This window comes from Amblyomma americanum, chromosome 9, assembly GCF_052857255.1.
Source record: "Amblyomma americanum isolate KBUSLIRL-KWMA chromosome 9, ASM5285725v1, whole genome shotgun sequence".
Taxonomy (NCBI): domain Eukaryota; kingdom Metazoa; phylum Arthropoda; class Arachnida; order Ixodida; family Ixodidae; genus Amblyomma; species Amblyomma americanum.
The window spans coordinates 110385095-110400661 of NC_135505.1; the positions used below are offsets into that span (position 1 = coordinate 110385095).

The 15567-nt window shown below is 47.1% G+C and overlaps 2 protein-coding genes across 2 annotated transcripts; both read right to left on the reverse strand.

Moving 5' to 3' along the window:
- Positions 1-768: 768 nt before the first annotated feature.
- LOC144103592 (uncharacterized) lies at positions 769-7870 on the reverse strand. Its single transcript, XM_077636267.1, has 2 exons — positions 6800-7870; positions 769-2136 (listed from the first exon to the last, which is right to left on the reverse strand). The coding sequence occupies exons 1-2, from the start codon at positions 7067-7069 to the stop codon at positions 1021-1023; spliced, it is 1386 nt and encodes a 461-aa protein (XP_077492393.1). The 5' UTR covers positions 7070-7870; the 3' UTR covers positions 769-1020.
- Positions 7871-9155: 1285 nt separating this feature from the next.
- Positions 9156-15103, reverse strand: LOC144104053 (TNF receptor-associated factor 6-like). Its single transcript, XM_077636836.1, has 2 exons — positions 14761-15103; positions 9156-10584 (listed from the first exon to the last, which is right to left on the reverse strand). The coding sequence occupies exons 1-2, from the start codon at positions 15046-15048 to the stop codon at positions 9472-9474; spliced, it is 1401 nt and encodes a 466-aa protein (XP_077492962.1). The 5' UTR covers positions 15049-15103; the 3' UTR covers positions 9156-9471.
- Between the last annotated feature and the right edge of the window lie 464 nt (positions 15104-15567).

Consider the following 15567-nt stretch of genomic DNA (forward strand, 5'->3'; position numbering starts at 1 on the left):
GGTAAGCACGCAAAAAAAAAACTGGCCAGCGCACAGGTCCTGGCCCCAAAGACCATTCGTTCTGATCAATGCCTGCAAGGAAACGGTTGAAGACGATACCTTCATCACTTTGATAAAGTTTGGGAGTAAACTTGAATTCAGCAGCGTCACAGCAGTCGTGCAATGTTGGCAGTGATTCCCCATCGGTGATCAGAAAGCTTCGCAGGATTACAAGCGAAATGCCACTGCAGCTGCTTTCCCCCTGTATCTTACGCCTTTTATACGACATAGAGCTCGGCGCGCGACTTAAATTTTTCCGCGCCTGCGGTCCTGACCAGAAGACACGCTGAAATGGTACTAAAGAATAGTCATTGAGGAAACGGCCCTGCTTGCTGTACAAGGCCACACAGCCGCGCAATGAGCGGCAGTGCAGATCCGCGCTAATCCGTATATCGCATTTATCTCAATTTATCGCCGCTTCCTTGGAAAATAACGAATTCTGTTGGCGGTATTTTCTTTACATCTTTTGCGCGTTTGTGTCCGAATTGGGGCCTTGAACTTGCTTGAGGGAAGTATTAGTTTCAAGGGCACTATTTTAAAATAATTTGTTTGGCCTATACGCGAGTAGATGCGGCGCAAGGATAGCTTTCCCTTCAGCTAGAAACTGAATGTGGGAGCATTCTTCTAAGATATACTAGGATGAACACAGAGGCTCCATTTATTCCAAGAAATATGGCATGTACAGCTATGACTGCGAAACTTGGTATGAGCAAAAGTAAATGCCTTCATTTCCAAGCCAATACTCGGAGTCGCATAAGAATTTATATGCCGCTTGTAAGAGTGTTAAGAACAAAAGAGTACTGACGTCGAATGCAAAGCTTCGTAACTGGAATGCAAACTGCAAATTTTCTTTGAAAAAAAAATGTTTTTTGTATTGGACACAACCCTTTCTTGAAATTTGGTAGTATTGTCAAGAAAAAAAGGTTATTCCTGCTAAGATCATGCGCCACCTACTTGTCCTTGTGCCGATGGAAGAGAAACTCAAGGCAGTAGCTCCCACTTGACACGAATCTTGTCGTCTTCAACAAAGCCGGCATTCAGGAGATCCCCTAGGACAAACGCCGGCCTAAGGAAATAAATACCATCATTGCTTGAAGTTGCGGGCTTTTGGTAGTGCTCGGCACAACGTGGTGTTTTAACCTCAGCCTCGCGTTCGGCACCTTTTTTCGGGTGCACGACTCTCAGCTTGATTTTTTGCTCGAATGGCCACAGAACAACCTCGTCCATGTCACCTTTGTGCACCTGTAAGAGAACATGCACTGTTACCGAATCCCCTCTTTTCTTGAAGTACAGCCCGGGTGATATGCAATAACCACTCAGGTACACGTGCTCGTTGTAGCACCATGCGAAGCCTTTCTTCAGCGCTTTCTCTTGGAGGGATTTCACACCTTGCACAAAGAACTCGCACCGCGCTACTTGTAGCTGCGCTAGTGCATGCACTTTGTAGAGGCACTCCAAAGTCTTCTGACCATTCTCTCTGCCTTCTGTGGTGGCTTGTTCCAGGGCAGCTGTGACTTTCGAAATGTGGTCAGCAGTTTCCGCTGTCACATTACCCACTTGATCTGTCAGTACTTTTTCTAATCGGTTCATCCCTGCGGAAAGATTGTTTACGGCGTCGCTGCGTGTGGTCAAACATTCTTTCATTTCCGTGTTCGACGCTGAGTGTTCGCATGAGGTTTCCTTTAAGTTCTCCGGATTCAGTACTGCAATTGCCAGTTCTTGCCTGAGAGTTTCTTTCAGAGCGTTCATGTCATGAGAAATTTCATTCAGCCTTTCCCCATGTGTTGTAATATCGACAGTGATTCTTTCGAAATAGGACTTCATTTCATTCGCTTTCTTTTCAAATGCTTGGCTGAAAGCAACACAAGGCGCATTTTCACCCTTGATGTCGCGGTCTCTTTGGGACTCCGAAGAGGGGTCAGTTAAAGACCCACAAGTTCCCGACCTGAGGTGCGCGCACACTTCGCTGCACAGGACGCTTATTGAACACTTTGGGCAGCAGGTAGAGTGGTGCACACATTCCCGCTGGAAATGGTGGGTGATCATGGAAGCAGCCGCCGCATGCTGACAACCCTGGTCTGCGTTCCAGCACTTGACCTGCAAGTAAAGAAAAAGTATATTCACGGAAATGACAGTCTCCAACAAACGGCTGTCTCCTGATTTCACGTCAGCTATTGGTAGAGCGGAGGGGCGGTAGGATCTCTTATAATTTCTTGAATAGCAATGGTATAACCTGACAGCTGCAGTGCTTGACGTGCAATGATATTGCAGCTGTTTGTTCATTCTCCAAACCTGCCGGCACGCTTTATTGCTTTGTTTGCGATGCAGACGTCAACAGGTTCAACTCGATTGATTGCATCCAGGCGGAGCGGACCGGTTCTATATTGTTCCAGAATGTTCTAGTAACTTTGCACGCTGTATCTCGAAAGTTCGCTGTCGGCTTTGAATTGAGCACGGCCGACAGCGGCGGGCCACTCGGTTCGACGCCCGCCAATCACGCTTGCTGCTACGCCGCCGCCGAGTTGTTCAGTCCATTATGGACGCTAGTTAGCTGAAATAAAGAGTTTTGTTTAGACGCATTTTCCCTGTCGTTCTGCTCCCCGGTTGCAGTCACCACTTCGTGACAATATGGTCGGTACTCGGGCATTATTTTGCGCCCCATTCCTCTCCACCTGCCCCCTACCGAAAACAGGACCAGTATAAACACCAAAGCTTTTCGACCACCGACTAAACAAAGCGACAACGAGTGGTATCATGCCCCGGTCACGCTCCCCCAGTCCCCTGCTCCAAGCCATCTTAGCATTTCATTTCATTTATTTAATGCCCTCGGGATCATCTGGCATTACAGAAGGGAGTGATTCACCGGATAACATATTAAACGCTGTCACAAAATTCGTGCCTGCCCTGTGCTTCTTTTACTTTTGCGGCAGTGGTAGACAAGGCGCCACTGTTTTTCACAAACATGTCGCGCCGTGGCGGCGACAACTTTACCCCCCCCCCCCCCTTTCTCGTGGCTATGGTTGACTCATCGCGACGCTGTAGTGCTTTTCAGCCCTCCAGTCGCCGTGTCGGTAGCAAGCGCTTGCACGTGATTGGAGCGGGGAGATGCGGGTTGGATGTCCGGCACCCACCGGGACCTTCACAGATACTCCTCGTTAAATAGGCGCTTTCTTCCATGTTCTTTAACCATTTATTCGTGTTTCTTTTTTTTTTGAAAATCTGCGTCTCATCTATACGCGGCGCCACAAGGTTTTTTGTTGTGTTCGTTTTCCACGAGAACGTGGCGGCGGGAGCGGTGAGAGCTGGGCAGTTGGTCTGGAGATTCCGGTGCGTGCGGTAATGAGTGTTGTCAGCCAGGGAAGTTGTCCGCAAGCGAGCCTTGTCCGCAAGCGAGCCTTGGTGTTGGTCTGACGCGCAGAATGCGGCAACGGCGGCCCCGAAGAAGCGAGGCCCAAGTTCCCACGTATCCGCAAGCCCCCATCCACCCCGCGACGAGCAACCGCATCAACCATCCAGCCGCCCACGATATTGTGACAAACACAAGCAAGTAATGCAGGAAAACAACAAATACAAGTTGTTAGGTTCCTGATTAAGCAGAGTCAGCTAGTCCTTTTTTTAGAACTTGATGGTCTTCAAAGACCAGTCCGTGTCCCATGTCCCCCAACGACCAAACTCGAGAAAACAAAGGACAACAAAAGTCGTGATTCTAACCCCAAGGATGAATTCAAGAGTTCGGGCGCTCTTCGTGTTGTTTGCGTGCGTTAATTAGTGCCAGTACATTTCTAAAAGAAAAATAAGAAAACGATATTAATATTGCGAGCTTCGATCGTGGAATTCTAGCCCCCATGCTGTTCTGCCTGTTTCTCTTGCTGTATGGAACTGCCGGCAGCAATTAAGTATACGTCAGCGAGTGCAATCACCTAAGGAAAGAGTCGTGGGCTGTGCCCACCTCGGGAACTGCCTAACCGGCCATTTTTGGCGAACCTGCGCTGCCAAGGTGGCACTGCAATTGTTCCATTCGAGGACTCAAAACTTCATTTGTCAGCCGCTTGGGCCACTGCAAACGCGAGAACACATTCTGCGCAATTAGATACCCTCATTTGGCTGACAGCATTCATTGCCCAGCTTCTATCGGCGTAGCCCAGATATCTGACGCACGGCGCGTACGCCTTCGACAGAGCGCGGAGGCCCACGCCAATGAGCGCCTGAAGGTGGCGCGGAAAAGTACTAATAGTACTAACCAAAATTGCTTGTTCTTCTCGCTAGGGAGTGTGTTATGGCGCTGCAATCGGCACCGCAAACTTCAGCACAAGTTCCCCATACGATGTCTTTAAAAGCACGAGAATAGCAATGACGTGAGCGTGTAGTGCATGCTGAGCCGTTTCGTCGCCGAGAAAGCTACGTTATCTGCCTAATCAGGGCTAGACGAACGGCACATTGTTCATCTCTTTCGCGTGTCGCCGATCTATGTGCGTGACACGGGGGTTGAAGAACTACTTTCCTCTCGCCCCTGGAACTGCACAAGATTACCGTATCTAGTGGCAAGCGGACGAAAAGATACGGCTTGGAGCTCGAAAGTATCGAGCAAGAGCACACGTATCAAGGTCTCCACACCAGAAGCTCAACGTCAGATGGCACTGCAATGCACATCGTCCGCTTTTTGCCGGCTATCGCGCGCCCCATATTCTCGCCGCTCGGCCTTTTTAATAACATCGCTTCCTGGACAGAACTGCAACTTTTCCATCTGCTCTCAGGGCGGCCAGCTGACGCCTTAACGTTAAGGTGCAGGCTGACGCCCTAGCTCTAAAATTCTGCCGCTGCCGTTAGCGGCGTGCAACTATAACTCGAAGCTTTGGACTGGCATGCATGGAACTCTGCATATAATAAACAATCACTGCAGACTGTTCACCTTCCGTTCGGAGCAGAGTCTTGACAAAGACAGCAGCACCTCCTACAGTCACGGCCTCAATACAAGTGCCCAATGATTCCAACGCTAATCAGAGCCTTAAGAATACATAAAGCTAATTTCAGCAGAGCATAGTTCGTAGCATGCTCGTCCCTTTACGATTCAAAACAAAGTGAACAAGGCTTTAAGGAGGAGCTTCATTCCGCAAGCCAACGTTTCAACTAAGCGGGCTTCTCAAACCGCAGAAGTCTCGTTGTTGAAACGTTGGCTAGCGGAAAGAGCCTTCTCCTTAAGTCCTTAAGCCTTGTTCATTTTGTGTTGTCATGAATCTCGCCATTATACCTCCAATCCAGCATCACCTCTTCATGATTAGGGCGCACCTGCTGAGTATTATTTAATTTATTTATTAGAAGTATCTACTGCACCAACGAGGTATTATTGTAGGGGGATTAATGAGGTCTGATATAGCCAGCAAATAAGATATTCGGGACATGCCAGCAAGCTAACACAACAAAGAAAGAAAGAAGGAATGAATTCACAACCTATTAGTATCAACGACGATAACATTATATCAAGAACTAACGCGCTCAATATGACTTGCTACGCCCGGCCACGTGGCCGGGCGCATGAAGGGGCCGGCAAGCGGCGCGCTTGAAAACGAAAGGGAAAGGATTTTGCTGTTCAAGCAGTGACCCTTGTCCCCTGTGCCTTCTGGTCTTTAAAGAAACAGCGTTATCGCATCGCCAGCGCTAGCGCGGCGGCATTTGTATGACAGTGCAAGGCGCATGTCGCAACTGATTCCAGATTGTGTAGAACAGACGGCGTGGGGGATGCAGCTGACTAGTGGAACAGCAGAATCCTTTCCACTTTGTTTCCAAGCACGCCGCTTATTGGCACCACCGTGCGTCCGGAAAGCACTGCAGCCACACTCTCGTGTGTTGCGAGTCATATTGGGCGCGATAGTGCGTCAGGGTATCGTACAAGGCATACAAGGCACTCTTTGCCTACTTGAGAGCGACTGGATTAAGTGACAAATTGTGACAGCGTTGTGCGTGTGTGTGTGTGTTATGACTTTTTCCCCCTTCTCTCTTCCTCCTTTTAGCCGCCTAATCCCTCTTCCCCAGTGCAGGGTAGCCAACCGGAACCCCTTTCTGGTTAACATCAATGTCTTTCCCTCCTCCTCTTTATCTATCTATCAGGTTATCGTTCCAATAACTGCTTGAAAATTGCGGGCGCAAACCACATCTTACGGAAGACTATTCCAGTCAAGAATTTTGTTAACCAGAAATGAATACTTGAACACATTAACACGGCATTGATATTTCTTAATCTTTTTGTATTGTCTACTCTCTCCGATATGTAAAATGACTGCTTTAAATAAGCGTTTTTATTAATACCGGTGCATTAATATATATAATGCAAGAACTCCAGCTTGCAGATTTCTCTCTGGATACACAAAATCTTCCGCTAAATACTGTCGCGAATTTCTGACCTTTTTATGAGAAAGTTATAAATCGCTGTCCCAAAACTTGCGGCGCATTTCTGTACCCTTTCCAACTTGTTGACCAGAATACCGGTGAAAGGACCCCATGCTACGCAAGCATATTCGAACACTGGCCTGACATTTGTCCAAATACGGAATTTCCTTCACTACCAGGAGAGCACTTAAAATTCCTTTGAAAAAATACACAAGTCGAGACCGTTTGGTAATTATCATGTCAATGTGGGCTGTTCATTCAAGTGTGCTGCGATTGTGAAACCAGGACATTTAACCTTTTCTAGATATAATCTTTGAGCTGCACATGAATGCCTGTAACAGGGAGAACCACTCTTACATTGCTATTGCTCACTTACATCTCTCTTGAGCAGCTCTGCGGCAGGGAACTCCCTCCAGTCGACGTCTTCCTCCTGGAACTCGCAGTCATCCAGTGGACATACGTGTAACCCTTTTTCGGTACACTGCTCGTGGCACGACTCGCACAGCGTGTGGGAACACGGAAGCAATACAGTCTTCGGGCGCACCAATGCACAAGCACTGCATACTCTGTTCGGTGGAATGGTCTTCACGAAGCGCAGGGGCCTCCAGTCTAATGCCGCAGAGAACCCGACCAGCGTGTACAACATGCTTTCAAAATGCAGCGTCCTGCACGCGCATACAGTTCGCAATGAAGGAACTGTGGTATACGCCCCGTCACCACGTGACCTTACCTTTCCTTTTCGTCTGTTGTGAAGTCAATAATTATCACTTCGCAAGATATGATCCCATGGCGCCACTGCGTCGGCCGGTTTTTTTGTTTTTTTTGTTTTGGGTGAACAACGTCCGAGCAACCGGGAAACTCATTTCAAGACTGGCTCTTAAGTGAAACTACAATGCGTGTAATAGAATGCACAGTGTCTGGTCCTCCCGGCATTTTCACCAAAATTTACCTTAACGAAATAATGTCGCCTGTTTCTGGTGATGGGCGCGGGTGAGAAAATTTATAAAGTTCAACAGCACTTCTTTGTGTTGATTAGGGGGTCGTATCACTAGCGCGAGACAAATCTTAGCAATGGCAATGCGGGATTTTGAAAAGCGATTTTGATTCTCACGTGCTTTGACATCCTGCTCCTGAAGCTTCGAAGCAGTCCCTGTTTACTTCGTGTTTGCTTGCAGCGCATTTACGTCCCTCGACAGCATGGCGGCTTATTCAACTCCGCACCCTTGCCTGTGTTTTTTATTTCTTAATTGCAGCGTATTTTTCATAGGTGCCATTCGCTGCCGAGGGCTCCTGGGAGTGGCCACTGTTATTTTCTTTTTCTCTCCTTGGCGCCGGTTGTCATACCCTGTACACTTTAGTCAACCTTTCTGGAAGCTTTGAATGAAACTATCAGGGCATTTCTATTAGTCCAGCATTTATAGGTTTCGGTTAATTTTGTCATGGTGTTGGTGGGTAATGAGATGGAAATGATTAGAAGGATAAGCATGGGATGGAGCGCATGTGACTGGTTCTCTCAGATCATGAATGGCAGTTTACCGATATCCCTCAAGAGAAAACTGTACGACAGCTGTATGCTGCCAGTACTAACCTATGGGCAGAATCCTGGAGGCTAACGAAAGTGGTAAGCTTAAGTTAAGGACCACGCAGCGAGCTGTTGAAATAAACATGATAGCAGTGGCGCCTTCTTGTGGGGACTGCCGCGAGAACGAACAGGGTAGGTCAGTAGTCACCAGGCCACAGGTTCTGCTTTTATGCACTATAGACAAGCACTTACGGCTCTCGCGAAGCTCATAATGTCTGCAGAGAGTAAAAGAAGCATCGATCTAACCTCTTACTGCCTTGATAGCTTTTTCGGCATCCTTATCGGCAGGACATGCCGAATAAAATCAGGTCTGCCAACTTTTGAGCAACCCTGTACCTGGAGCGCAGTCAACCTGTCGGCGACGAGATGCCCATAAGAAGCGGCGACTTCGCAGCGGTGAAGCATCGCCGAACACGCAGCGAGTCGTGAATAGAGCAGGTGCTTGGCTTCAGGGGCTGAAAGGTCTGCAGACCCCGTTCCTTGTATACCGTGGGCCAAGCCTGTATTGGCACCACATTATTCTGATCGTCCCGCGTGGTTTTCATTTGTTTTATGCAGCTCAGATATTTTGGCCAACTTTGCTGTGGCTAACACAGCGTTGCATTTTTCCTTCCCGTGGCCGCATGCCAGTTGGTCTGGAATAAACCTGTGATTTTATACCGCTTTTTAGGCTATCTCTCGTAGGGCACAGAACGATACACTGACCCGTTCAGTTAGAGGGCCTAACCTACAAAATAAGTAAGTGCTCTATACGAAAGCAGACTTCATTTTCTTCATTTATCGCATATTTCTATCCGCTTTTGCTTTTACAGCCACAAAAATGGCGGAACTTCCATGGACATCATCTGCTTTGTTTTCCAGAATGCAAGTTCACGCTCCTGGATCGCTTGTTTGGAATTCGTGTTTGTCCTCAGGAATTAGGCTTCTTTAGCGTCCCGGTTTGAAAAATCTGTCAAAAGCTTCAGAGTCTTTATGATGTCTGGTGGGTCGATGGGACAAAGATTTCGATAAGCGCGGTCTTCTGAAACTAAGTATAACCAAAATATCTAGGCAAGCAGCAGCTCCCTTCAGCAAAAGGAACTGTTTACTTTCGCATAGCTTCCGCCAGGGGTATTCCAACAGAAAAAACCGTATTATGAACACGATAAGAAAACCTCAATAATGTTGGTATGTGTTACGTTGGGTTTAACTTCTCGAAGCGACATGGACATGATTGTATGTGTTACACACATTCTTTTATTTGTGACTTGTCCCCGTATTCGGAATCCTAACAGAGAATCGGAAATTTGGCAAGAAAATCACTTTCTTACATCGAACATTGACACAGAATATAAAGAAAAGAAACTAAGTGAGGAATGCTTTGGCAGCTTTCGCAAAATGCTGCGGTGTGACAAATAGCAGTGGGAAGCAGTGGTTAGGAAATGCAAGCGTGTTGCCAAATGCAACCTGCTTCATTCAAGCCTCCATCATGGAAGAAGCTCGAATTTTATGCGAAGCTGATTCTTTTCTACGTAACCATCTGCGATAAGGCTCTTCATATCAAGCGTCTCTTTAGAAAACTTAACAGCTTCGTTACTGGCTGTTGTTGGCTTTTGGTAGTTGTCAAAAGAACGAGAAGTCTTGTTCTGAACCACGCGTTCTTCACCATATATGGGATGCACGACACAAAGCTTGATCGTGTGCTCGAATGGCCACACAAGAGAGTCGTCCATTTCGCCCTTGTGGAGGCGGAGACTTGCTTTCAGTTTTGTAGTTTCGCCGTCCTTTTCCAGATACACTCCAGGTGAGATGCAATATCCGCGCAAGTACACCTGCTGGCTTTCGTACCTGGCCCAGCCTTGTTTCATCGCAGTCTCCTGTAGTGATTCCACATTTGTGACAAAAAACGTGCAAAGCGCCACACACTGCTCTGAGCGCCGGTTAATGTTTTGGATGTAGGCTAGCGCCTTCTGACTGTTTTCATTCTCGCCAGCTCTGACGGCTTCGATAGCAGTAGCGATTTCCGACAACTTATGCTGCGATTCTCTGGCTGCATTGGCAACTTCCTCTCTCAGGATTTTTTCCAATCTTAACATGCTCGCAGAAAGATTAAGGGAATCGGCGCTCCCGCATAACAATTCGAGTTGCCGGTTGGATGCCTCCATTCTAGACATGATTTGCGTCCACCTATTCTCATTTTGCTTTGCTCCATCAGCCAGTTCTTGCCTCAGGGTTTCTTTTGAACTGTTTACGCCGTGAGAGATTTCGTTTAGCCGATCGCCATGTGTGGTGATATCACCGAGTATTCGCACCAGAAGTTCTTTGACATCGGCGATTTGTTTTTCAAGGCACCCTCGGAAAAGAGTGATAAATGCTCTTTCTTTCTCTAATCCTGAGTGAAGTTGGCTATCAGAAGCCGAAGTCGTCCCGGAATTGCATAATCCTGATTTCAAGTGGGCGATTACGCCACTGCAAGGAACGGTGCCACAGCACTTGGGGCAGGAAACGGAGTGGTGAGCACATTCGCGATGGAAGTGCTGGGCGATCCCCGAAGCAGGCGTCACGCACTGGCAACCGTGTTCTTCGTTCCAGCATCGCACCTGCAAGAAACGAACAGTTATCATTTAAAATTAGGTCTTCAGGAGCTCGCTACTCCCCAGCTCACCCTCTGCGAACTGTGAATTTTGAGTTTGAAACGTGTATAGACGCCTAATTTTGGTAGCATGTTTTCTTCTCTACAATTATGCGGAAGGCAGTACTATGCATGAATCATCGCGTGGTATTCGGCTAAGACGAATAAATAACTTATATTCCAATTTTTATGTCATGCTGCTTCGGTTATGGTTGTGACGTCAAAGTGTGGTTATATGTCACGTGAGGCATGGCAAAACTGCAATATAATCGCTATTTCTGCGTTTTAATTCAGTACAGAGTTGAAGCCAGCCTCCTTCAATAGTCGTAATGACAACGAATGCAGAAGTAGCGATTATTGATTTTTTTTTCATTTTTTCATACCCTCAGGACGTGACCTATAACCACACTGACGCCACCGTAATCGTTCGGCTGTTTGTTTATTTAAGTACCCTAAGCGCCCGACTGCGCATTACATAGGGGGGCACCGCAAAATAACAAAAATACTTAAGTGTTCACTTCATACATAATACAGAGAAAAAAATAATGGAAGAACAAAGTGTTAATTATGCTATTGGGTCGGTCTTATACATCGTGGGCATGGTGCAGTGTGCAATAAACAAAAGAATATGTACACGTACAAGGCAAAGCAAAGGTATAAGGCGACAAGTTCAAACAGACGACAATGCTGCGCCTGATTCAAGAAATGTTAGTAATGATGAACGGAAAGACGATGATTCGTTGATAACTAAACAGAGCGAGAAGTAAATTCGATTATCACTTATTCAGCGCTCACAGGAGAATACCACATGGTAATCCATACATAATAATGCCTTACGCATCATTACAAAGAAGAAAACACGAAAGAAAATGTTAGGTGTCTAATCTTTTAACACCCGGAAGCGACACTTGGGCTGCCATAGTAGGAAACCGGGAACTAATTTAGACTACTCGGTGTACATTCTCTTGCGCTGACGCCATACGGGCGTTTGTACGTTTCTCCTCCTCCGAAATAGAGCCGCCGCGGGTGGGGTCGAACACGCGACATTAGGATAGGCAGCTGAACACCAAATACACTGATCGACAGTTTGCGGGTTCAGCACATGCTCTCTAAACCTTAAAATAGAACCAGAGAAGGATGTATAGATTCGCCCACATCAGAAACAATGACAATTTTCTTTATTCGATGATAAACATCTACCTGATAATTGGACACTGTTTCTGACAGGTTTGCATAAAGTCCGACCGCACTGGAAATATCCTAAGCAGCACTGGTGATCTGCACAATATTGGAAATGATTGGTTTTACTACGGTCCTTTCAAGCGCCGGCCTCTGACAATACATATCCAATACTGAGAAGATTACCTGCGTTGCTTCGGATCTCGAAGAGCTACGAAATAATGACTGCTTTTTGCAAATTGATAGCTATTAACGAGAAGCTAAGCTTTACCTCTTTGAGCCTTATGTCACAGACGTCAGGTCTGAAGATGACATGGTCTGGTGCCGCCAAGATTGGACATTTAATTTACCTTTTTTTCGAATAAACAGCCAGTCGTTAGTTCACCGCTTGCACATGTCTTTCCTTTCCTTGGTCCTTCGCTGTAGTTACGCCCTTTCAAGAAGGACGTCTGAGCACGGGGCTGATTGTTCAAAACCTGTATTCAATGGCTGGTGAACATTCGAAGCATTTCATGAACTGCAACCTACCCGGAAAGAAAGTGAACGAACCACCGGCGCACGTCTTAAAAATGACTATTTTGCGCTATTCTTTGGAGGTCTTCTTCTAGTGCTGTTATCACGAGATGCTCGCCCCCATGCGCCTACCGTATCCATCTGTCAGCACTATGGGCACTCCGGCACCCTTTATGTGTTCTTTTTGCCGTTTGGCCAAGGTGCCCAAGGCCCAGAAAAAAATATGGACAAATGCTTACTGCTGACGACCTTTTTCCAAAGAAAAACTACAGATAAACCTCTCACTTACCCTGTAAAACACTCTAAAAACACTGTTTTTTAAGATTATTGCCAGCTGCCAAGAATTTCTAAAACTAATCAAACAACATCATGAAACACATTAGTTCCCCGAGATTGTTCATACCAGAAAAACCCTTGTAGAAGGAAAGCTCCCTAGGCGTCGTTGCGAGGGTTCGAGCATGTGCCCCTCTCTGCACTGCGCCCTTATATTAGAAGACCATCGCTCCCTGAACTCAAAACTGACAATTGGCACCAGCAGACCTTCCAGTACGGCGCTTTTAGAACGGAATGCTTTAAAAACGCTACACGCGTCCATTGGCAATTCAGCTTCTAATCAGCTGCGCGGGATGTCTCACCGTGGTTATGGCATAGGTACAGAAGAGCATGACTGATAAAGACGTTCCGCGTCATGGAGGGTGCCGTTGGCGTCAGCGGCTTCTGCTGCCAGGTAGCTCTCGTTATCTTCCCAGACCGATATCTGCAGGTAGTAGGTTCCCTTAACGTCTTTTCTTTGTGTATCGTCGCTGCTGGCTATTATTTTGTACCCCCTCCCCCCTGCCCTCTACCGAAAACAGTACGAGAATAAACGCCAGAGCATTTTCACCACCCTTGCAGACAATAAGCGAAACAAGCGGTATCATGGCACAGTCACACTCCTCTGCAGCCTACAGGGTTCATTACCGTTCTATCTTAAAGGTCGTGTGACCGCAAACACATTGTGAACAATGCCAGCTCCACTGCAAACATTCCCTTTACGGATCACGCCCATCTCGGCACCATTGTTGTCACGATCACTCTTGAAGTTTTAAGAGCGTTAGCTCTTACTCATCATGTTTCGACGATTTCGTGGAGTTTGCTACGACCCTTGATCACAGCGCCATCTGTGGCAGCAACTACTCATCACGCTTCAAGATTTCGTGAAGTCTCCTACCAACCTGAGATCAAACCGCCGTCTGTGGCTGCAACTAGAAAACAGCGCATCTCGCATTAAGACTTGTAGCGCCATCTACAATAGCATTGCAGAAACAACCACCTGCCGCGTGCCAGTGATGACGTCACGGTCCAATATGGGGGATAGAGGTTCAACTATGTATGACGTCAAGGGAAGAAATGGCGGCATAGTTTTGGTTTCTTGAATCGAAGATGACGGACATTAAAATTGGTTGTGCCCTCTATTCCACTTCACCACCCCCCTCACCAAAAAATATCGTAAAACGTGTAGGAAAACTATCCTGTTGCTGGACCGCTGTACCTGTATGCATTAGTATGTTTGTCTGTTGATGCCAGGAACAAAGAAAAGGAAAGTGCACAGGCCTGCCCACTGGCTCAAGCCGAGCCACAATCGCTACCACGTGCATATAGTAGGAGAGTTGAAAAATGGAATAGAAAGACAGGATAGAAAAGACGCGCGGTATAATGACCCAGGCCGATCCCATTACATACATACATTAGTTCTGCTAAATATACTCCGACAACCTCGGGCACCCATCCGGGGACAGTTGCATACCCAATTTGGTAGGCAAATAAAACCCTATTGCTTGTGGTATAGAAATAAAACGCCAATTACATAATAGAGAAACATGTATACAAGCAATTACTAATTGAAGCGTTACCACATCGCACCACAAGCCGAAATCTAGGCCCAACTTTACCCCCCAAAACGAAGCAAACTCCGTATGGGTAGAAATGCATCGTGATTTCTCTGATAAATAGTGCTAGGCGGTGATCGTTACGCTAGGCGGCGTGTTTGCACGCGTAGTTGAGCATGATGGCAATCCACCCCGTTTCAAATGGCATTACATTCCGTTTCTCGAGAGGACCGGCGCGTTCTTCTTCGCTTTATTCATCTAGTTAACAAAACAGCTAACGTTCGTAACTTCAAAGTCCTCCAGACGGTGGCGGAGTTTTTTTTTTTTTTTAGAAGACACTGGCCTTTTGGAAGCAATCACTTAAATCAGTGGCTCAGGCGGAGCAGTTGCCGTTAGGTCACTCTAAGGCTAATTCCGCCTGTACATTTACACCACCACAACCAGCACATTTGCTTCCGAACGAGGTAAAAGCACAATATTCATTTCCAATATATTCGACAAAGCGGAGAGCATACAGATGATTATCGACATACGGGTAACTTTTTTTTAAACAAAACTCGCTACTTTCTCTCACTCACGCTTACCTCTCTTCTGAGCAGCTCGGCAACAGGAAATGCTCTCCATTCGATGTCGTCGTCCTGCCACTCGTGGTCGTCGAACGGACAGACGTGTGAGCCATTGGTCGAAGCACACTGGTCGTAGCAGGATTCGCACAGCACATGCATGCAAGGAAGCAACGCGGAATTCGGTCGCACTACGCCACACGCGCCGCACACCCTGGTAGGTGGGATGGGTTTGACGAAATGCAGGGGCCTCCAGTCGATTTCTGCGGAGAACCCGACCAGCGTGTACGACGTGCACGCAGGAGTCATCGTTCGCAGGCGCGTTCAACTGATGCCACGTCTGCTTATACGCCCCATCTTATATGTCGTCCGTCCTCTTCACTGGTTGCCAAGGCGACAGTCGGGGAGATAGAGCCTTCCTGTTGCCGCCCGCATGACGAGTCGACCAGGAGGCCAAGAATGATAAAAGGGTACCCGTCTCGTTTATCTGTTGCCTTCGGTAGGCCTCATACCTGCGCCGAAAGCGTACTTCTAGATTAACATGAGAGTAAAACAGCCGAAGCACAGAAAAAAATGGGGTTCTCTAACATGCGCTGGAATTTTCACCAAAACAAGTGATATTGTAATGATGTGGGTCGCTGCTGCAGCAAGTCCTTGTTGGGCTTACTTAGAACGGCAATGAAATGGTCGCGGTACGGTCCTGCTCCCACCGCTCATCCTTTCTGTTCAGCGTCACCTCTCCCTCTGTAATAGAATTCCATAGCTCAAAAGAACGTATTCTTGGGTGAGTTGGTCACAATTCATCTTTGGTACTAGGCGCGAACACAC

What these genes read in the sequence shown, in the direction of transcription:
- LOC144103592 (XM_077636267.1), bottom strand. Translation starts at nt 7,069, where the DNA reads ATGTTGTACACGCTGGTCGGGTTCTCTGCGGCATTAGACTGGAGGCCC. An exon ending in CAGAGCTGCTCAAGAGAGAT is followed by an intron (nt 2,137 to 6,799) that starts GTAAGTGAGCAA and finishes CTTTACTTGCAG; the next exon opens with GTCAAGTGCTGGAACGCAGA.
- LOC144104053 (XM_077636836.1), bottom strand. Translation starts at nt 15,048, where the DNA reads ATGACTCCTGCGTGCACGTCGTACACGCTGGTCGGGTTCTCCGCAGAA. An exon ending in CCGAGCTGCTCAGAAGAGAG is followed by an intron (nt 10,585 to 14,760) that starts GTAAGCGTGAGT and finishes CGTTTCTTGCAG; the next exon opens with GTGCGATGCTGGAACGAAGA.